This window comes from Pieris napi, chromosome 11 (genome assembly GCF_905475465.1).
Source record: "Pieris napi chromosome 11, ilPieNapi1.2, whole genome shotgun sequence".
NCBI classification, from domain to species: Eukaryota; Metazoa; Arthropoda; class Insecta; order Lepidoptera; family Pieridae; genus Pieris; species Pieris napi.
In genome coordinates this window covers 2,075,150-2,098,859 of record NC_062244.1, presented here as the reverse complement: position 1 = coordinate 2,098,859, position 23,710 = coordinate 2,075,150, and the positions used below count along the sequence as shown (strand labels likewise).

Below are 23,710 nucleotides of genomic sequence, written 5' to 3'. Positions count from 1 at the left end.
ATGATTGACAGTTATTTATTAGAAACGGAAAATGGAATGTGTATTGTATCACGGGATATTTAAAGATGGAAAGGGAGGGAGCTTGCGATCATTGAAGTAAATGATTTGCTCGTATTTCGTATTGATAGGAATTAAACTGCGGACCAATACGACAACATTTTTTTAATGAATTAAGGTCGCTTGCTGCGTTCTTAAGCCACAGGGGTTTAAATCTGTAAAAAATTCGATCCTAAATCATTTGCTCGTGTCTGTCTCTGGGGTTAGACGCCAATACCATTTAGATAGCGAAGAAAATCTATAAGGCAGATATCCAGATCTATAAAGTTATCAATTATCTGGATCTGGCACCTGGGACTAGTGCTGGACAGGCTTCTAATTAATTTGCGATATTTGTTTTAAAATAAGTGTTGTTTTGCTATAGTCATTTTGTATGATGAGAGAGTTACCGAGAGTTTTTTACACCGGCTTTTTCTCGCGGCCTACACCCTCTGTCTTCTTTGCCGATGAGTAGGGATGTCTACCGATTCAAATTTATTGTAATAGAAATGATTTCAACAATAAACTACAAGCTCATCAGAATGCCAAATCATAAAATGACTGCTTCACGACTGATTTGAGCGCAACCGCCGCTGCGAAAACCGCTGTGAGAGTTCTAAAAATGAGTTACAGAATCGCAAGGCTGTTAATGTGACATAGTTATAATAATTTAGTTATTTGCATTTATATGATACAAAAATATTATGGTGGTACAATCTAAACTTCGCATATTCTGCCACACATAATGACGTGCAAATTAGTCTTTCATAATTAAAAGGTAGAATTTTACATAGTAGCGTAACTACATTATATTATCAAGCAATTAATCAATTCTTATATTATTTTATCACGACATCATCATATTATTAAAATATGTTATAACAGTATCAAATTAGTATTAATTATATTGTTTCAGTCAAATAAATAAAATTATTAAAATATTGTAAGAGGTATTTCGATCCTAAACAAATTAAATTGTTTGTGAATAATTAAATTACAGCTTCAAAGCAAACTCAATATACCTTCATTAAAAGTAATCACGAGTTTGTTTGAACTGGTCTGGAATCTGGTTTATTTGAACAAAGACCAATTTAATATTATGTTTCATACTTAATTAGATTTGCTGTTAATGAGACTTAATAATACAAAAGCTGGGTATTTTCAAACTATAGTGTCTGCAATATTACATATATAGAATCGTCTCCAACATACGAGAAAAATATATGTATTCGATCTTCTTTTTGAAGTGAAACTTCGGCCTATGAGGGTAATTTTTTACGTATGAAACGCAATAATAATAATATTAGGATCACGAAGATGCAGCGTTTTTGTCTAAGATTGAGACCGATTGAGAGAGAGTGAGAAAGGGCGAACGTAGCATGAAGCCAATAGCCATGGAGCGAGAGTACAAGCAAGCAAGAGAGAAAGATCGTGAGAGAGAGTGAGATAGAGCGAACGTCGCATCACGCACAGTGCCATGGAGTGAGAGTTGGTAGAGAGCTATAGTGAGAAAGATTGAGAGAGAGAAAGGGAGATTGAGAAAAAATACACGCTATTGTTGATGTATTCTTTTTATTGTTACATATTAGAACCTTAGATGGCACGTAGCTATACAGTGTGTAAACAGTGTGAACATATAATTATATAAATGCATGGAATGATCATATACTGGTACATGATCATCTATTGGGGGCTTTTATCTTAGTAATAATTAATTGACAAAGAAGTTTCACTTCGGACGTGTGTACTTTGTTCGCACGCACTATTTTTTAACACGTTCACTGCGTAACAGGCCGATATCAGCCTGCCGCGGTATTTCCGCTGGTGCGGACGAAGAAATCTATGTCCCTCTCGCTGGTGCGTAACGATTATCTCAGGTGTTTGTAAAAATTCAACAGGGACAAATATATATTTCATCTTGCGGTCAAAATTGTAGGTTTTCCCCATCAAAACATAACGGCAGGCTTTTATCGACCTACCACGCACTGACGCTGCTTTGCATCAGCTGAGTGCGGCAGTGGGCCTATTTCAGCCCGCCCTCCCAACAGGCAGCTAGCGACCCGATACCGCACAGAGCGCGCGCCCGGCCATTTAGTGTTGTGCTATCTAACTGATCTAACATAGCGTTCGATATTATCAACGATGGCAAGCAATACAAGAAAAATACAAATTTTGGAAAATAGAGTAATTCGCCTTGCAGTTATTGACTGTGATAGTGACAGCAGTGAAGAAATATTTTCCACTAAGAAAAATAAAAAGTATTTCTGTTTCCAAGACAGGCATACGTCATAAGTAAATAAATACATTTTTCAGTTCCTTTACGATAATTCTGTTTTATTTTCGATATTTCTCTGTCCCATCACTACTAAAAATATATTCTAGTGCGGTTCAGGTCGATATCGGCCTGCCGATTTTCCTGCTTTATTTCTCATTTCCTGTTTGCCAGATCCCGGGGCGAATCAAACCTAAGGAAGTTGGGTTCATGGTCATTCTAACAATATAAAAAAAAAGTGTATACATTATGTTTCCACAAAGTTATAGCAATTTAATCTATCCTAGTGCTGTTGGGTCTAGAAAGACCTGCCACGCACTGGCGGAAATATCATTGGGGGCGCATTTTGGCCCGCCGCCGCACCTGAGAAAAATTATTATTTTACTTGCCGCAGTGAACGTGTTAACAGTTTTTTAATTAGGGCCTTGCCTAAAAGATTGTAGCGATAAGGCCGGTCTTAGTATAATGTAGCCTTTTAAATTTTATTTTTAAATCGTTTTAATATTATGAGTAATAAAGTGTAATTCATTTTATATAATTTAGGCGCCTCTCGTGCTACTGCGGTCGTTTCAGAAGAGACTTGTTTCCTTACGCAAATACCTATAACATGCGGCAAGTCTTAAAAGAGATTTCACTTTCAGCCATCATTGTTTTTATTTAATACTAGTAGACTCGGCCAAGCGTTGCTGTGGCTAAGATTTTTGTTATATTACATTGTAGTAAACTATTCAAGAGAAACGGCAGGAGAACACCAATCCACCATGCTTTTTTGGTGGTTATGCCATTAAATTGTAGTATTGTTATGTGAAACGTTGATATTTATTTTGATAAGGATCAATACCTAGGTACGAATAAAGAGCCTTTTTTAGCGGTGGTATTTTAATAATAAAAATAATAATAAAAGGACGCTTATTGTGACGTAACTATAAAAGATAGAGACATGCTGTCGTTTTTTGTTTATTTTTTTACACCTTGGGTTAGATTATTCAAGTTTTAGTAAGCATTCCTAGTTTTTTTGAAAATGAAACATAGCCTATGTCACTCGGGAATAGTGTAGCTTGCCAACGGTGAAATAATTTTTTTTGAAATCGGTCCAGTAGTTTCGGAGCCTATTCATTTAAAACAAACAAAAAATCAAATCTTTCCTCTTTATAATATTAGTATAGAAGTATAGATTATCAAGGATATTGAGAAATATATTACATATACTCTGTGTATTGAAAAGTCGACTACTACGTCCCAATTAAAGCAGAGAATCAGGGCTTCACATAACGCCGTCTCAAAACTGCTGGCAATGTTGGCGTTTTGAATAATAGACCAGGGTCGATAATTTTTGAAACCAAAAAAAATTATAGCAGGATGAAAACAATTGGCAAAGGTGGATAATATTATAAAAATGAAAACAAAAATAATTTACGGGCGATCTGAGGTCGGGAAGCGGAAGGGGTGAGTTTTTAAGGGTAAAAAACGGTTTATCTCGATTTCCAGCAAAACTAAAAGTCCTATGGAAAAAAGTTAAATTGCAAAGTTGTAGATAATAAAAAGATCTAGAACTTTTGCACTTTCACTTTTTTCACATAACCTCAAAATTTATGTGAAAAATTAAAAAAAACAAGTTTTTGGTTTTTTATTTTTATCTTTTACAAAATTAATTTTTTTCCCACGAAATTTGGTGAAAATTTACCTTTTTATGTCCTTAATACGCTGTAATTTGATTTGAAATATTTATTTTTTCATCTTATTAGGAATTAATATCGAAAAAACACCCTAATTTTTAATCGAAAATTCACCCGTCAAACTATCAGCTTTATCAAAAGTTGGTGTGCTTTCTGTTCGTTGAAATCTCTACTTTAAATATCTATATAATACGATAAAAAATCTTCTCAGAAAATGCAAAAAATAAAATAAACTCAAATTAAAAAAAAATATTAATATGCTACACAATTTTGAGTTATTTATAAAATTTACACTTTAATTACTCAAAAACGTAAGATTACATGTTACATTGATAAACAAAAAAATTGCAAATCGAAATATACTACTATAATTATCAAACAAATAAGTTAATAAAAACCATTCAAATATTGATATCATCTAATATGGCTAGAAACAATAATATGATAATTTAGTGTAAGGAGAAATAATTTCAAGTTTAAAAGTTTTTTCATTTATTTATTCACACTTCGTTATATTTATACAAAAACAAATAACGTAATACATAAAAATATAAGGCATGCAACGGGCGGCCTTATCGCTAACAACCGATCTCTCCAGGCAACTCTAGTAAAGGAAAAAACTAAAAAAAAAATATGATGGGCAAAGTGGAAGAAGTTTGAGCCGTGTTGGCCAAGTGGCTTCAGCGTGCGAGTCTCATCCCTGAGGTCGTAGGTACGATCCGCGGCTGTGTACCAATGGACTTTCTTTCTGTGCGCATTTAACATTCGCTCGAACGGTGAAGGAAAACATCGTGAAAAGTCCACGGCGTGTGTCAAGCACAGGAGGCTGATCTTCTACTTGCCAATTAGATTAACAAATTATCATAAAACAGATACAGAAATCTGAGGCCCAGACCTACAAACGTTCTAGCGCCACTGATTTTTTTTAAAGTTGAAGAAGTGCATAACCAAACCTTTTAAAAAAATTATAGAACCTTAATCTAAAATAATACAAAGTAATAATAAAATAAACTAAAAAGCTAATCTCACGGATTCATTAATTGCGATGCAATACAAAATAATAAGAAATACAAGAATTAGAAAAGTCACGATTGAGCTGGATTGGATATAGTTAAGAAATATTTTTAATAATAGAGAAGTGAGGAATGGTAATAACACAATTTTGTATTCAACTAACATAGTTGTAATATTTCCAATTTACATTTATTTGTATATTAACCACATGATTTTCAGTGTCGCCAGTTCTAGTCGATTCATAGTCGATTTGCACTATGAGTTTTTTATGTCGTTTATATTCACTTGGTATAAACGTATTATCAACCCAGTTCGAGCGATTTAAACACAAATTTCATATTAGATCAGATATATTACTGGAACCCACTTAAAGTACCTGGGATTGATGATTGATCCGAGGCTTTGTTGGGCAAGTAAACTACCTCTGCTCTTGTGTATCTAAATGTATTTGAGCGCCTCAGAAAACCTTCCGATCCACATACAATCAAGATAGTGTATACTTAAAGTTACCATTTATTCTTTGACTCAAAACGGGACATTGGTTTAATTTAGGTAAACTAATAAGTAGTCAATTTAAAAAAAAAACAATTTTTAAAGTTATGTATTTAGAAAAAGTTAGTTGGCTTAAAAGTAACGAATTACAAAATATGGGTAGGTAGCAAAATTTTTTAGTAATATTTATATTTATCAGAAGAACAAATTTGTTTTAATATTGGTGACGATTTCAAATAAGAATAAAACTCTTAGCACGATTTTTTTATATTCTGATGCAAATTTTCGCGCGGTTTCTGAAATTGGGACAATTTTGCGTTCCACAGTTCATTTCGGGGACACCGGGAATCTTAATCAAAATCAAAAAATATCAAAATCAATCATTCATATAGGTAACACAATGTACACTTATGAATGTCAAAAAAGAAATATATATTAAATTATTCTAATTTTCCCAGCCAGTTCTCAAATCAAGAACGGAAGAAAAGAATTGGCAATAAACTCTCCGCCACTCTTTTTAATTTAAAAAGTTTTTTTGTTTTATATAATGTTTGTAAGGAGCCGCAACCATTACACCAGGTTCCACATGAGATCTTAAGTAATTAATAGTTAATTAATAATAATAAAATAAATTAAATACAAAGATTTGTCCTCTATCAGCATGAGGCATGGTGAAATAGGAGCACGCCCTTACATTTACGTGGGATCAACACGCAAATACATAGTCGAAATAACTAACATTACCGCATACACGAATTCAAGTCCGACCAGTCACCACAAGTCCTATGCAGAAACGGAAAGAATTCTTCCTGTGCAACAGTAGGTAGTTTAATTATAAAATTGTTATTAATTTATTACGTCAAGTACCTAAAATCATTAATATGTCAAATGGAAGAGACTAGCTGCCCACGACAGAGAATCCTAGTTTGGGGACATTCTCTTTTAGCTTTACTCCCTTCTTTTTTATGATTAGTAAAGTTGTTTTCTTTCTAGATGGATCAGAGTGATACAGAAGTAATTCGAGCCATATATTACATTTGAATCACGCTCTCACGAATGACTAGCAAATATTATTGATAAAGACAAAGAAAATTGGTAAAATAAAAATAGTAATAATACAAAAATACATTTTGAAAAAAACAAATATCATAATGAAACAGCATTTTTGTATTTAATTATCATCGTGACTTGTAATAATTTAGATAAAATGATAGGAATTATAAGGACTTTATTTTTTTCAATTTATCAGTATAGTTATCAGTTTATTTATAGCCAAGCAGAAAAAACGATATTACACTACCCGCCCTGATGTAAAAATATAATATAAAAAATGTATTTTATTTTCATTGACTTACTTGTCTTGACTTGAGGTCCTAGTTCCCCTAGGTAGGTAGAGGGGATCCAGCGTGGAAAACCAACCTGATCGGTATTCAACTCCACGTCATTCCAGCTTCCTTCAACCCTGTGGCCACGAGGGTTTGCTTGGCAATGAAACTTGGATCCCTTTAGAGCGTATGGCCCACACTTACACTATCAGCGTTTTATAGACCTGTCAATTAGCAGCTCAGCTATATGACGTCACAAGCAGACATAATCCGCATAATAAAAAATTTAAAAAATCAGTGGCGCTACAACCTCTTTATTTTATTTATAATTCTAAAACAATGTGTTTACCTAAAAATACAAGAAAATATGACATCACAAATTTAACACACATATATCTATATCTTGGCCTCAGATTTCTGAATCTATTTCATGATCATTTTTAAATCAAATAGCCAAGTAGGTGATCTGCCTTCAGCCCTGCGATTCTGTAACTCACTTCACGAACTCACACAGCGGTTTTCGCATCGGCGGTCGCTCTCAAATCAGTCGTGAAGCAGTCATTTTATGATTAACAATAAACAATAAACTACAAGCTCCCACCTGTTCAGAATGCCAAATCATAAAATGACTGCTTCACGACTGATTTGAGAGCGACTGCCGATGCGAAAACCGCTGTGTGAGTTCGTGAAGTGAGTTACAGAATCGCAGGGCAGTGCCTGACTCAAACCGTCGACTTTTTGGGTCTAAAGACATTCTGAAAAGGTGGGAGCTTCTAGTTTATTGTTTATTAGAATGCCAAATCATAAAATGACTGCTTCACGACTGATTTCAGAGCGACCGCCGATGCGAAAACCGCTGTGTGAGTTCGAAAAGTGAGTTACAGAATCGCAGGGCAGTGTAAACACTTTATAAAGTCATTCGTTCTAACGTAAAAATGAGTTAAATTTATTTGCGTTAAGAGGCGTGCATCTGTAAATGATCAAGACTAGTGTTTCCCAAGCTTTTTCGTGCGTGCACCACCTTAGCGTTTTAAAATGGTTAATTTACCTATGTAATTATACATAATTTTTAATATAAAAAAATTGAATTGTTCACTTAAGAAACTTAAATTATAGGAAGAAATTAATAGGAAGTTTTATCACAGTAAGTACATTTCGAAAACATTTACCTTTTAAACCTAGGAATAGAAACACCAATTAACTATAGGTACAAATAAATGTAAATTAATATTTGCTCCAAAGAGAATTTTCTTAGACATCACTAAAAGTTAAACGTTAAAGCGAAGTCCCGCAAAAAAAGAAAAACCTTCTTGGAAACAGCAGTAAGTTTCTTACCTTAATATTGTATTTCATTACACGCTTTATATTAGCTTCACCTGTATGTATGTATGTATGTAACCGACTCCTTCGGACTCGATTTTGACCCACATTTAACGGACAGATTTAATTCAAACTTTGTACACTTATAAAGAATCAGCGACAATATAATAATTTCATAGGTTTATCTCGAAAAAACAATGAAATTTTTTTTAAGTCCACAAAGCAATACGATTAAATTGAGACAACACGTATTGCTGCTAGGACTAAAAAGTGGAAAATAAATATAGTTTAAAAAAACTAAAAAACACGCTTTAAAAGCACATCAAACTAAAAAGTGAAAAATAATTCCTAATTTAGGCTGAAAATGGTAATGAACAAAAAATACTGAAAAGGTGGGAGCTAGTAGTTTATTGTTTATCAGAATGCCAAATCATAAAATGACTGCTTCACGACTGATTTGAGAGCGACCGCCGATGCGAAAACCGCTGTGTGAGTTCGAAAAGTGAGTTACAGAATCGCAGGGCTGGTATTATTGTGAAAAAGCGTGGCACGCTCTGTGCCATATTTTTCGTCTATCGAGCAACCTACCCTTTTTACAATAATACCAGTATTTTTTGTTCATTACCATTTTCAGCCTAAATTAGGAATTATTTTTCACTTTTTAGTTTGATGTGCTTTAAAATCGTGTTTTTTAGTTTTTTTTAACTATATTTATTTTATTAAAGTTACGTTAAAAAAATTACGTTTTATTTAACAAGTACTCGAACGTCATAAAATAATAGTTTCCATACACAAAATAATCGTCGTACATGCAACATAAAGTAGATCGACTCGTTCGTTATGATAGGTTCTTCTTCTTCTTGAAGTGCCTCTCCACTACTGGAAGTTGGCGGTCAGCTCGTCATACTCCTTATTTTTCGCCAAGCGCATCAGCTGTCCACTCCCGTCCATTCTCTAATATTGCGGAGCCACGACTTCCTCCTTCTGCCAGCGCATGATAGGATATACAATATATATATTAAATGTACATTAATCGTGTTTTATATATATGTTATACATATACAACTAAAATACGTCTTAACGTTTAATATTGTTTACAATCTTAATGACCTTTGTATTTATATACCTACCTAATGAATGTAAACAATATTGATATTTTCTTTGATTCATTTCTAGTAATCCTTCTTGTTTAGTAATATTTTTTTGGGAAAAGGGATACTTTTCTTTAATAAGGTCCCAGAGGCTCTTTTATCTCTGCCTTTTAATAAATTTAAGAAATGTATTAAAGAAAAGCTGTGTAAAAAGGCTTACTATAAAATTTACGATTATTTAGTTGTTAAAAGGGCCTGTGACTAGTGCTAGACAGGCTACTTCTAATTAATTTGCGATATTGTTTAAAAATTAGTGTTGTTTGCCATAGTCATTTTGTATGATGATTTGCTATTTTAAAAGAGTACCGAGAGTTTTTTACACCGGCTTTTTGTCTCGGCCTACACCCTCTGTCTTCTTTGCCGATGAGTATAGTAGTAGGGATGTCTACCAATTCAAATTGAATGACGTGGAATAAGTGATACCTGTATCTTATATTCCATAAAAAACGTTTTTTTATTGGCGCTACAACCCTTAATTGGTCTAAGACAAAGATGAATGCGTTTCTCTGATTTTTTTTCACACTTTTTGACACGATCGTAATTCAGAGTCGCTTGTGAAGTCGTTTTCTACACACGGGTGTCATATCGTACGTGAACTGTCCATATGAAGCAGCGTTGAGCTTCAGCGTGAGACTCTCATCCCTGCGGTCGTAGGTTCGATCCCCGGCTGTGTACCAATGGACTTTCTATATACGTGGGCGTCTAACCCTCGTGCGATGAAGGAAAACATCATGAGGAAACCGGTATGTTTCAAATCCAAAAAAACTACGACTATCAGACAGAAGGCTATGATATAAAAATGATTAAAGGAACGGATACAATCTGAGGCGAAGATAGTGTTGCAAAACCACTGGATTATTATTATTATTAAAATGCCCATATAGAATTAAAAAAAAAATAATAATAATTCTTTCTATATGGTTGCGCGATGGGATTGAAGGCGCAACCCCATCGCGCACTTAACCTCTATACCCACTCTTCAATTACCAAGCAGTATTTTGTAGTTTCCGGCTTTGATAATAGCAGCTAAGTGGATAATTATGGGCGGAGTTTTGTTGCAAACGGACCAACAATTACAATACGATTATTATCTTTTTACAAGTCATAATTTTTATCTTTTTTGTTGCATGAGATACAAACATGGCCATTTTATATGTATTTTTTATATAAGGCAGGATGCTCATCTAATGTCAAAGAAGTCAAAAGTCAAAATCATTCAATCATATAGGTAACACAATGTACACTTATGAACGTAAAAAAAAATGTATATGAAATGCTTCTGACTTTACCGCTAGTTCTCGATCGAGGTTGCGTTGGTGGGATAGAGTTGTCAAGGACCATAACAATAGGGGTTCGAAGTTGGATGCGGGAAGCACTGGATAGATTGCGACGGCGAAGTGTAATTGAGGCTAAAGCCCACAAGGGGCTGTATAACCATTGATGATGATGAAGATGATGATTATTTATATAATATAATTTATTTAATTGTCATTCAAATATATTTGGTAATACCTTGAAATAATATATTGATGTATTTTATACTATACTATGCTTTAGCCACATAAATAAGCTTTTAATCACAAATTTTGTTCTTGTCTATTTTGACGATATTATTTTAATAAATTCTTTGCTATCTGTACACTTCAGTGCTATAGCTAGGGAGCTGGCGAGCAAAATATCTATATGATTTTTAATAGCGTTAATTGTACGATAAGGAATATAAATGGTCATTTTCCGTCTGTCACCATGGTGGAGCTGCGTCAATTGACACACCCTTAAACATGTAAAAAACAGGTATACTAATATTATTTGCTGTACTTTGGCAGACATTTCACTTTACATCTACCGTCATTATATCTACCTCCTGTGATAGTGCAGAGACCTGGATATCTGCCTTATAGATTTTTTTCGTTGTCTAAATGGTATTGACCATTAACCCCAGAGTCAGACACGAACAAATGATTTAGTATCGATTTTTTTAGATTTCAACCCCTGCAGCAACGACATACTCTCGTAATTAAGTACGTACGCACGTATTTGTCGTATTGGTCCGAAGTTTAATTGCTATCAATACGAAATACGAGCAAATGATATACTTATGCTCGCCAGCTCCCTTTATATATCCCGTAATACTTACAATACACATTCTATTTTCCGTTTCTTATAAATAACTGTCAATAATTCTAGTCTTGTGACCATTGACCTGTGACATTTGACCCGAAGTGTGAATATAAGTTTGGCACACGTATCCTGTATTAATTATTACCCCGAATAACAAATTGAATCTATTCTTGCCATTAAATGAGTTCAATTTGGCAAATTATATGTTTTTGTGGACAGTAAGAAGAAGATTGTCTCGTTCATAATGAGTATAATAACCCACACTTCAGAAAAACCAACAAACGTTGTCGTATCGTAGTATGAAGTAAACACGTGTATTTAAACCGATATATTATTCCGTTTATTTAGTAATAACTCTTAGAATATGTCGGTTCTTACTATAATAATAATTTTGTTTTGTTTATTATTATTTTTATATTGGATATCGACAAGAAAATTCAATTATTGGCTATCAAGAAACGTTATTCAACCGGCACCACTGCCCCTGTTTGGTAATTATATCGATTATATTATTTTAAGAAAGTCAATTCATGAAGTTGTTAGGGATGTTTGTGTGAAATTTCCTAAAGAACCTTATATAGGAGTGTACTATGGTACATTGCCAACCTTAATTGTTCAAGAACCAGAACTGATCAAGCAGATATTTACAAAAGACTTCTATTATTTCAATGGCCGCGAGGCAAGTGAATATAGTCATAGAGAAGCGATTACAAAAACCCTGTTTTTCACAAGCGGAGATAGATGGAGAGTTATCAGACAGAATCTGACACCGCTCTTCTCTTCGGCGAAAATGAAGAAGATGTTCTACCTAATAGAAGAATGCTCCAATATATTTTCGAAAATACTGGACGAAGTATCAGAAACATCAAGTGTTGAGGTCAAAGCTTTGGTAGCACGGTACACAATTGACTGCATCGGATCTTGTGGCTTTGGGATCCAGACAAAAGCTATGTTAGTTGAAAAGAATAATCCTTTCTTTGTGATTGGGCAGAAGATTTTCGAGGCGTCCAATGCAAGAGGTTTTAAAAATATGGCACGCGCTGTATGGCCAGATTTATTCTACAAACTAGGATTTGAATCATTCCCTTCAGAACTTACGGAGTTCTTCGATAAATTGCTTAAAGACGTATTTGAAGAGAGAAATTACAAGGAATCTGGGAGACATGATTTTGTCGATTTGGTTCTGAGTTTGAAACAAAATAAACATTTAAATGGTGATAGTATTAAGAACATGAAGGGAGGGACTGAGAAGTGCCTTATAGAAGCAGACAATGACTTCTTAAGTGCACAATGTATGATATTTTTCGCAGCGGGATATGAAACATCCGCTACTACACTAAGCTTTTTGTTGTATGAGCTGGCCAAAAATTCAGATAAACAAAGACTGGCGATTGCAGAAGTTGACGAATATTTTAAGCGGCGAAATAAACTGGAATACGAATGTTTGTTTGAGACACCGTATTTAGAAGCCTGCATCAATGAGACTTTGAGGCTTTATCCAGTTCTTGGTGTTCTTACAAGAGAAGTAGTGGAAGATTTTAAACTACCTTCAGGTGTTTTACTAAATAAAGGAGTTCGTATTCATATACCAGTGTATTCCATACACAGGGATCATAAGTATTTCCCAAACCCAGATGACTTCATACCGGAAAGGTTTTTAGGCAATGAAAAGGACAATATAACACCGTTTACTTTTCTGCCATTTGGAGAAGGGCCGAGAATTTGTATTGGTATGTAATATATGAACATTTTTCTTTAGGTGTAAGCATAGTTGTGTAAAACTTTCAAGGGCAAGCATTACACAGCTGTGCTGTTTTTAAAGGCAAGGTGCCTTTTAATTTGGGAGAGTATGTATTTAGATCATAAATTCAGACAACAGTTAGAAATATCATTACTATTCTTATTATTGTGATATTATGATAATTAATATGACATTTGCATGCTTATTTTTATATGTCTGATTGTGGGTTTTTTTAATAATTTATATCTAAAATATTTATTTTTAGATATAATAAATATTTTGTTTTGTGTTTTTTTTTTAATAATTTTTATCTAAAATATTTATTTTTAGATATAATAAATATTTTAATCAATCTGAATGTACCACTTACTTTGCAAATACACGATTTATTATGTTATTATTTATTAATATTAATGGTATTGGCTTAAAACAAAAACTAACGTGATTGTCGTCACTGTTCGCTTTCAAAATATTCTTTGTTTTTTCAGGAATGAGATTTGCAAAAATGCAGCTGACAGCTGGGTTATTAACGATCCTAAGGAAGTGTCATATTGGATTGACTAAAGATACAATTACTAAAGTCGATTTTGAACCACGCGTAATAACAACGCAGCCCGCTAAAGGGATCCACTTGAAGCTAACACTCAGGACATAAATTAGTGGATGACAACTCTGATTCACTTGAATTGGAATATACCTAACAGCTTTTGTCGAATCTGCACTTTAAATATCCAATGAAAAATATATAAGTATATTATACAACGTAAACATTTTATTTCTTTGAACTTAACCTACATAATAGCCTACGAATAAAATCGGGATTGTTAAAAGAGTGTTTATTTGCACCCTATAAGGTATATGTTTATATGTATACATATAGTTATTACTGCCATAGAATACTTTAGCTTTGTTTTATAGCATGATATGTTTAAATTGATTCTTTCACTAGACTAATGAGAATTCGGGATTCACAAATTCTAATTGTTTTATTATATACATACCTAGTGAAATACTGGCTGGCGTTTTTTAACTGCTAACAATTCAGTTGGTCAGAAATTGGAACTCTAATTATATATAGACAAAGCTGCAAAAAATGCAATGTTTCATCTATTAATTTTAATATAAACACAATCATATCCGTGAATAGGGACTTAATCTTGGGCTTATCGATTACTTAATAAACAGATCAGTGATCAGATTATTTACATGATTTTGATAAGACTGTTTAGCGCAGTCATAATTGTATATAAAAGGGTGCTATCATATTCATTTCACAAAGCTAAAAAATGGCAGTAACCGCAGTACTTCTTGCATTTCTCGGTGTATTATTATCAATATTTTATTATTGGTCACAAAACAAATTCGATTATTGGAAGAAACGAAATGTACCGCATCTACAACCGACTCCGCTGTTTGGGAATTACAAAGAATACATATTACTGAAGAATTTTATCACCGATGTCGTTAATGGAATATGCGAAACATTCCCAAAAGAACCATATATTGGTGCGTTCGTGGGAACAGAACCAACGTTAATTGTTAAAGACCCAGACTACATAAAATTAATCCTATCAAAAGACTTCTACTATTTTAACAGCCGCGAAATTGCAGAGCATTCACATAGGGAAGTCCTTACTACAAACTTGTTCTTCGCTGGAGGCGATCGGTGGAAGGTTTTACGGCAAAACGTAACTCCCCTATTTTCTTTAGCGAAAATGAAGAAAATGTTCTACCTCATAGAGGAATGCTCAGACAACCTTGATAAAGTCTTATTCGATTTGAGCAAAGAGCCTAGCGTCGAGGTAAGAGCTTTAATGTCAAGGTTTACAATTGACTGTATTGGATCCTGTGCATTTGGCGTCAATACGAATGCCATGAAACTGGACGAAAGTAGCAACCCCTTCGTGGAGATAGGTCAAAAGATTTTCGAGGCCTCTAACGTCAGAGGTTTAAAAGTTGTCAGTCGCGTTATCTGGCCTTCAATTTTCTACAATTTAGGTTTCAAAGCCTTTCCATCAGAGATTCCTGAGTTTTTCAGCAAACTTCTCACTAATGTTTTTGAACAGCGTCAATATAAGAAATCAGGCAGACACGACTTTGTAGATTTAGTATTGGGTCTGAGGGCTGATAAAGTTTTAACAGGTGACAGTATCAGTAACTTAAAGGGTGAAAAGAAGAAAATAACACTGGAAGTCGATCATGATCTATTAACTGCCCAGTGTATGCTGTTCTTCGCAGCTGGATTTGAAACATCAGCTACCACACTGAGTTTTATGCTTTTTGAAATGGCAAAGAATCCAGAAATACAAAAACGAGTGTTAGATGAAGTAGACGATTACTTTTCAAAGAACAATAAACTATCGTACGAATGTGTTAGTGAGACGCCTCTCTTGGATGCCTGCATCAATGAAACATTAAGGCTGTATCCTGTAGTTGGTGTTTTGACAAGAGAACTTGTTGAAGATTACAAACTACCTTCTGGAGTGCTTTTAAATAAAGGTATGCGTATTCATATACCAGTTCAACATTTACAACGGAATTCGGAATATTTCCCTGATCCTGATGTCTTCAGGCCTGAAAGGTTCATGGGCGATGAAAAAGAAAATATAAAACCATTCACCTATCTGCCGTTTGGAGAAGGTCCTAGAACATGTATTGGTAAGTGCAAGTTACATTATACATAAAAATCCGGATAAGATTCTTTAACTGGAAATCATAAAACTGGTTAGGTCATTTACTTTATTCGTACTTGTTTTAGATAACATTAAAAAATTTTGAACGTAAAACATTGGTTTTGCCTCAGAATATGTATCTGATGGGCAAGCAGGTGATCAGCGTTCCATGTCTGAAACAAACTGTAGATTTTTGGCCAAGTATGCCGGTTTTCTCATGACGTTTTCTTTCACTGTACATTAATGAATCCATTTGAGTCAACCAACGTAGAATCACTGGAATAACAGTCGCAGACCTAGCCTTATTTTAATTTTATTTTTCTGTGACACAAAAGTTTAGAACTTATTTTTTACGAAATATTTTTTTAGGAATGAGATTCGCCAAGATGCAAATAACAGCAGGCCTCCTCACGATTCTGAGAAAAATTCGAGTTGAACTGGCACCTGACACCCATATGACAGTGGAATTAGAACCACGCGCGCTGACCACTCAACCTAAACATGGAATAAATTTGAAATTCGTACCAAGAGAAATGTCTGTATTTGGAGAAATAAATAAATAATAAAATTAATAAATAAATAATATTATAACAATAAGTATTAATGTGGTTTTCATGATTATTTGTGAATTATTCTGTCATTTACGCTTTAAATATCGTTGTGTATAATATATTAAGAAAACATTTATTAATAAGTCTTAAAACAACATTTATGATAAAGATACAAGAACATATGAGGTCATAAATTTTACACACAATTATATCAAAACATAAAAAATTAAAGGTAGAAAGGGGATAAAGAAGTAAACACTGAAACATAAAAATAAATAAACTTATATGTTGTATGTATGTCTGAGATACCGTATTTAGAAGCCTGCATCAATGAGACTTTGAGGCTTTACTAAGTTCTTGGTGTTCTTACAAGAGAAGTGGTGGAAGATTTTAAACTCCCTTCAGGTGTTTTATTAAATAAAGGAGTTCGTATTCATATACCAGTGTATTCCATACACAGGGATCCTAAGTATTTCTACCGGAAGACTTTATACCGGAAAGGTTTTTAGGCAATGAAAAGGATAATATAATACCATTTACTTTTCTGCCGTTTGGAGAAGGGCCGAGAATTTGTATTGGTATGTAATATTATGAATATTTTCTTAAGGTGTTAGTACAGCTGTGTTATGCTTCCAAGGGTAAGAAGGTTTTTAAAGGCAAGGTGCCTTTTAGTATGAAAGAGTATTTAGACGATAAATTTGGACAACATTAGAAATATATTTAATATTTTTATTATTCTGATATTATGATTATATATCTTTTTGACGTTCGTATTATATATATTTTATATTTTGTTCATTACATTGTGAAACCTAAATAAATAAATGATTTTGATTTGATTTATAGGTATGACATTTGCATGCCTATTTTTTTCATAATTAATCAATCTTAATAAACCACTTTCTTTGAAAATTAACCATTATCATTAATATAATTTACTAATGATATTGGCAGGTAACACTAACATGATTGGCGTCACTATACGCTTTTAAAATATTCTTTATTTTTTCAGGAATGAGATTTGCAAAAATGCAGGTGACAGCTGGGTTATTAACGATCCTAAGGAAGTGCCATATCGCATTGACTAAAGATACAATAATTACTAAAGTCGATTTTGAACCACGCGTAATAACAACGCAGCCCGCTAAAGGGATCCACTTGAAGTTTACACTCAGGTCATGTCAACAACTGACAACTCTGATTCATATGAATTGATACCTAACAACTTTTGTTGAATCTGCACTATTAATATTAAAATCAAGTAATTAATATAACCTAACAAGATGTATAAATCAAAACGTGATATTTAATTTCTTTACACTTAACCTTTAACTGTCAAATATGATTTTAGCCAACGAATATAACCGGCGATCGTATCAGCATGTGGTGCCATCTGTTGACAAAATTACGCATATAAAAGAAACCTACCACTTTGTTCTTGCGCCGGATAACAAACAAAAAATTTTGTATATCAGAAAGTGCTTTTACATGCAGTATCGCAATATTGGCGCTAGAGAGAAGAGGCCTAATGTGTAAAACTGCCATTCTTCTTTTTTCGCAATGGCAAGAAATCTAACAATTCTGTATTTACAAAAAAAGTTTTATTAATGTTATTACCTTAATGAAATCCTAAATTAAGTTTCACTAAAGTTAACAAGATATTATTAGACTGTTAGGCGGAACAAAGTTCACCGGGTCGGCTAGTAATTTATATAACATACGTATATATATATAGTAAGCGCTTTTTTTTTATTTTTATATGTGAGGTGAAAATGCGCTTACGCAGGCCCGCATCAAGGATGTCGAGCTTGACGCGGGGACTGTGGGGCTGGGTCTACACTCCAATCCCTCTGCTATTCAGAGGGGTAGCGAGACCCCACCCACTAAAAACACCTCAGCCCTCACACGCCCTTAATATGGGCCCTCGGGGTTCGCTAGGCATTCTACCCAAGGGGCCCGGGCTTATATCCGACATAGAGAGCTCATTCAAGATCTGCGGTTCTGGGCCACTCGAGGTCGAGCCCCCAGCCTTGAACCGGTCAAAAATCAAAATCAAAATCAAAAAATCATTTATTCACGTAGGTAACACAATGTACACTTGTGATTCGTCATTAAAGAAATACATATTAATGCTTCTAATTTTACATTTACTGCCAGTTCTCAAATCAAGGGCGTAGAACGGAAGAGAAGAACTCTCCGCCACTCTTTTTAATCGGCATTTTTTTTTTACACAACGTTTGTAAGGAGCTGCAACCATTACACCATGTTCCACATAACATCTTAAGTAATTAATAATAATAACAAAAATTAAAAACAAAGACTTGTCCCCTATCAGCAGGAGGCATGGTGAAATAGGAGCACGCACTTACATTCTCGTGGGAACAACACGCAAACACATAGTCGAAATAATTAACATCATCGCATACACGAATTCAAGTACGACCAGTCACCACAAGTAGCACCCGTTCACGAGTATGACGCATGGCCAGCCATCGGCCCCCTCGCCATATTTTAGGGGGAGAGACAACCCGACGCATGGACGCCGCCACTAGCAATGACATTTAAGTGCGCATGACGATCCTTGAAATGTGGACTTGGCTACATAAGAAAATAATAATAATACTGAAATAATACACACATGGATCACGGTTTGTTCCCACTTTACATTAAAACAGTCGTGGATGTTGACGATCGCCCCAGAGTCTGGAAATGCAGCCGAGAGATTCAGTCGTGTTACCTATATATATACTGTCAGGCTACGGTCATCCCCAGACCTCTCCCTCAATCGCTCAGCTGCCTCCTTCTGCAGCATTACATGCTCACAGAAGGTGACTATTGCACTCCAGGCTGCCTCATAGCCTCCCTAGCCTGCCTCCCTAGCATAGCTAATATAATACCCGGTAAAGAGAGGTCCGCCCCTATGACCGATACCAGTTCATGACGCTCCCTTGTCCAGGTGACACACTCAGACACAGTATGCTCCGCCGTGTCATTTGGAGCGCCGCAGTGGTGACACAACGGATGCACCTCCCTTCTAGGCACCTTATACAGATACCGCCCAAAGTATCCATGGCCAGACAGTACCTGCGAAAGCCGAAACGTCACAGCACCCCAACGCCTAGTCAGCCAGTTTACTAAATGTTGTAAGAAACAATACGGCTGAATATCTTTCAGGCCGCTAGTTAAACGGCGCCGTTTATTTAAAAGGCTAGGCTGTTAATTGAACGGCCAATTAAGCTAGTTGGCGGCGACATCAACACAATCATGTTCATGATTAGGAACCTAATCTTGGGTTTATCGGTTACGTAAAACATAGATCAGTGATCAGATTATTGACATGAGTGTGATAAGAATGTAATGATATTTTATATAAAAGGGTGCTATCATATCCATTTCACATAGGAAAAAAATGGCAGTAACGGCAGTACTTCTAGCATTTCTCGGTGTATTATTATCAATACTTTATTATTGGTCACAATATAAATTCGATTATTGGAAGAAACGAAATGTACCGCATCTTCAACCAACTCCGCTGTTTGGGAATTACAAAGAATACATACTACTGAAGAAGTTTCTCACGGAAGTCGTTAATGGAATATGCGAAAAATTCCCAAAAGAACCATACATTGGTGCGTTCGTGGGAACAGAACCAGCGTTAATTGTTAAAGATCCAGACTACATAAAATTAATCCTAACAAAAGACTTCTACTATTTCAACAGCCGAGAAATTGCCGAGCACTCACATAAAGAAGTCGTAGGTAGAAATATATTCTTTACTAGTGGCGATAATTGGAAGATATTACGGCAAAACGTAACTCCCCTATTTTCTTCAGCGAAAATGAAGAAAATGTTCTACCTCATAGAGGAATGCTCAGATAACCTTGATAAAGTCTTATTCGATTTAAGCAAAAAGCCTAGCGTCGAGGTTAGAGCTTTAATGTCAAGGTTTACAATAGACTGTATTGGATCCTGTACTTTTGGCGTCGAAACGAAGGCAATGAAACTTGACGAAAGTAACAACCCATTCGTGGAAATAGGTCGCAAGATTTTTGGGACTTCTAACGTCAGAGGTATTAAAGCTATCAGCCGACTTATCTGGCCTTCAATTTTCTACAATTTAGGTTTCAAAGCCTTTCCATTAGAGGTTTCAGAATTTTTCGGCAAACTTCTCGAAAATGTATTTGAACAGCGTCAATATAAGAATTCAGGCCGACACGACTTTGTAGATTTAGTTTTGGGTCTGAAGGCTGAAAAATTTTTAACGGGTGACAGTATCAGTAACTTAAAGGGTGAAAAGAAGAAAACAACACTGGAAGTCAATCATGATCTATTATCTTCCCAGTGTGTATTGTTCTTCGCAGCTGGGTTTGAAACATCAGCTACCACACTGAGTTTTATACTTTTTGAAATGGCAAAGAATCCAGAAATACAAAAACGAGTGTTAGATGAAGTAGACCATTATTTTTCGAAGAACAATAAAATATCGTACGAATGTGTTAGTGAGACGCCTCTCCTGGACGCCTGCATCAATGAAACATTAAGGCTGTATCCCGTACTTGGTGTTTTGACAAGAGAACTTGTTGAAGATTACAAACTACCTTCTGGAGTGCTTTTAAATAAAGGAGTGCGTATACATATACCAGTTCAGCATATACAACGGAATCCGGAATATTTCCCTGATCCAGATGTCTTCAGGCCTGAAAGGTTTATGGGCAATGAAAAAGAAAATATCAAACCATTCACCTATATGCCGTTTGGAGATGGTCCTAGAACATGTATTGGTAAGTGCAAATTACATTATATATAAAAATTCGGATTAGATTCTTTAACTGACACTATTATATTATTGTTTAACAAAGCCGAAAGTCTTAAAACTTGGTAGGTCACTTATTTAACTCTAACTTTATTCATACATTTTGTAGATAACATTAAAGTTTATGTATGTAAAAACATTGGACTTTGTATCTGATAGGCAAGTACGTGACCGATTTTCTTCTACCTGATACACACTGTTGATTTTTGGGCAAAGTGTGCCGGTTTTCTCTCAACGTTTTGTTTCACTGTATACATACATTAAAAAATCCATCATGTGATTGTACGTAGGAATTCGCCTGGGATTCCTACGTACTACGTAATAAGAGTCTCAGACCTACCCTAGACTAAAGCTGCTCTTAAAATAGTCATGTTTATTTTAATTTTATTTCTCTGTGACACAAAAGTTTAGAACTTATTTTTTTACAAAATATTTTTTAGGAATGAGATTCGCCAAGATGCAAATGACAGCAGGCCTCCTCACGATCCTGAGAAAAGTTCGAGTTGAACTGGCACCTGACACCCGTATGACAGTGGAATTAGAACCACGCTCTCTGACCACTCAACCTAAGCATGGAATAAATTTGAAATTCGTACCAAGATAAATATTAGGCTGATTTCATCGCCTTATGTTTTTAGAAATATAACAATAAGTATTAATGTGGTGTACATGATTTATTGTAAATTATTTTGTCATTTTCGCTTTAAATATCATTTCGTTGTGTTTAATATAACCATTTTCCATTCGTTAACACTGTGATTATTATTTTAGTATAATAAATGTAAAGAATATATTGTTTACTTAATTTCCCTACTACACAAAATCCTATCAAATCATTATCATCCTCGTAATACCATCCATATCACCTCGACGTGCGTCGTTTCACAACTGAGCGTTACTTAAGGCAGTTTTTGCCGCGCTTCACCACTATGTGGAACCAGCTGCCCACTGGAGTACATCCAAACCACTTCGACTTAGTTCCCTCAAGAAAATACCGTACCAAGTCCTAAAAGGCCGGCAACGCACTTGCGAGCCTTCTGGCAATGTGAGTGATGGGCGGTATCACTTATCGACATTAAGCACAGAAACCATCACATGATATACGCAATATATTACAGGCAACATTTATTAATAAGTCCTAAAACAACATGTATGCTAAAGATACAAGAACATATGAGGTCATAAATTTAACACATTATTATATTAGAACATAACAATTTTAAGCTAGAAAGAGGAAAAAGGCACAAGTAAACACTTAAACTAAATAAAAAATTAAACTTAATTAAGAGCGAGATAAAAATAAACTAATATGTTGTATGTATGAGTAATAAATAATATGAGTGTAATAAATAAAGGAGTTCGAATTCATATACCCAGTGTATTCCATACACAGGGAACCTAAGTATTTCCCAAACCCAGATGACTTCATACCGGAAAGGTTTTTAGGCAATGAAAAGGACAATATAATACCATTTACTTTTCTGCCGTTTGGAGAAGAGAATTTGTATTGATATGTAATATATGAATATTTTCTTAAGGTACAGATGTTTAATGCTTTCAAGGGCAAGAAGGTTTGAAATGCAAGGTGCCTTTAAACGTGAGAAAATATTTAGACCATAAATTCAGACAACAGTTAAAAATATATTTACAATAATAAGAATACGTATTATTATGATATTATGATTATTAATATATATGAAATTTGCATGCCTATTTTTATATCGCTGATTGTGAGCGTTTCTTTATCATTATTATATCATTATTATAATTATTTATAATATTGACTTAAAACAGGTGATTATCGTCCCTATATGCTTTAAAAATATTCTTTATTTATTCAGGAATGAGATTTGAAAAAATGCAGGTGACAGCTGGGTTATTAACGATCCTAAGGAAGTGTCATATCGGACTGACTAAAGATACAATTACTAAAGTCGATTTTGAACCTATCACTCAGGTCATGTTCAACTCTGATTCACATGAATTGATACCTAACAACTTTTGTTGAATCTGCACTATTAATATTCAAATCAAGTAAATAATATAATATAACAAGATGTATAAATCAAAACGTGATAGGTATTTTATTTCTTTACACTTAACCATTAACTGTCAAATATGATTTTAGCCTACGAATTAAACCGGCGATCGTTAACAGAGTTTTTATTTGCACCTATAATTTATGTAACATATGTATTCATATATTTAGCACTGCCTTAGAAAACTTAAGCTTGGTTTAATACTAGCAATGATATGTTTAGAATTGGTTCTATAACTCGGCTAATGAGAATTCGGGATTTCCAAATTACAATTGTATTACTATACACTTACTCAGTGAAACAATGCCAGGTGCTCGTCTTTTAACTGCTGTCAACTCAGTTTGAAAATTTAGAACAGAGATTTAACTATAATTCTATACAGACAAACATATGCAAGCAATTATAACAAAGCAATGTTCGTACATCGATTAATTCTAATATCAACACTATCAGTTCCATGAATTTGGAACCCAATTTAGGGTTTATC

The 23,710-nt window shown here is 34.4% G+C and overlaps 2 protein-coding genes across 2 annotated transcripts; both read left to right on the top strand.

The window, feature by feature from the left end:
- The first annotated feature begins 12,066 nt into the window (after positions 1-12,066).
- On the top strand, positions 12,067-23,192 carry LOC125054058 (cytochrome P450 6k1-like). Its single transcript, XM_047655730.1, has 2 exons — positions 12,067-13,137; positions 23,026-23,192. Exons 1-2 carry the CDS (start codon positions 12,198-12,200, stop codon positions 23,190-23,192), a joined length of 1,107 nt encoding a protein of 368 aa, XP_047511686.1. The 5' UTR covers positions 12,067-12,197.
- LOC125053803 (cytochrome P450 6B4-like) lies at positions 19,026-21,975 on the top strand. Its single transcript, XM_047655371.1, has 2 exons — positions 19,026-21,152; positions 21,625-21,975. Exons 1-2 carry the CDS (start codon positions 19,781-19,783, stop codon positions 21,786-21,788), a joined length of 1,536 nt encoding a protein of 511 aa, XP_047511327.1. The 5' UTR covers positions 19,026-19,780; the 3' UTR covers positions 21,789-21,975.
- Positions 23,193-23,710: the final 518 nt, after the last annotated feature.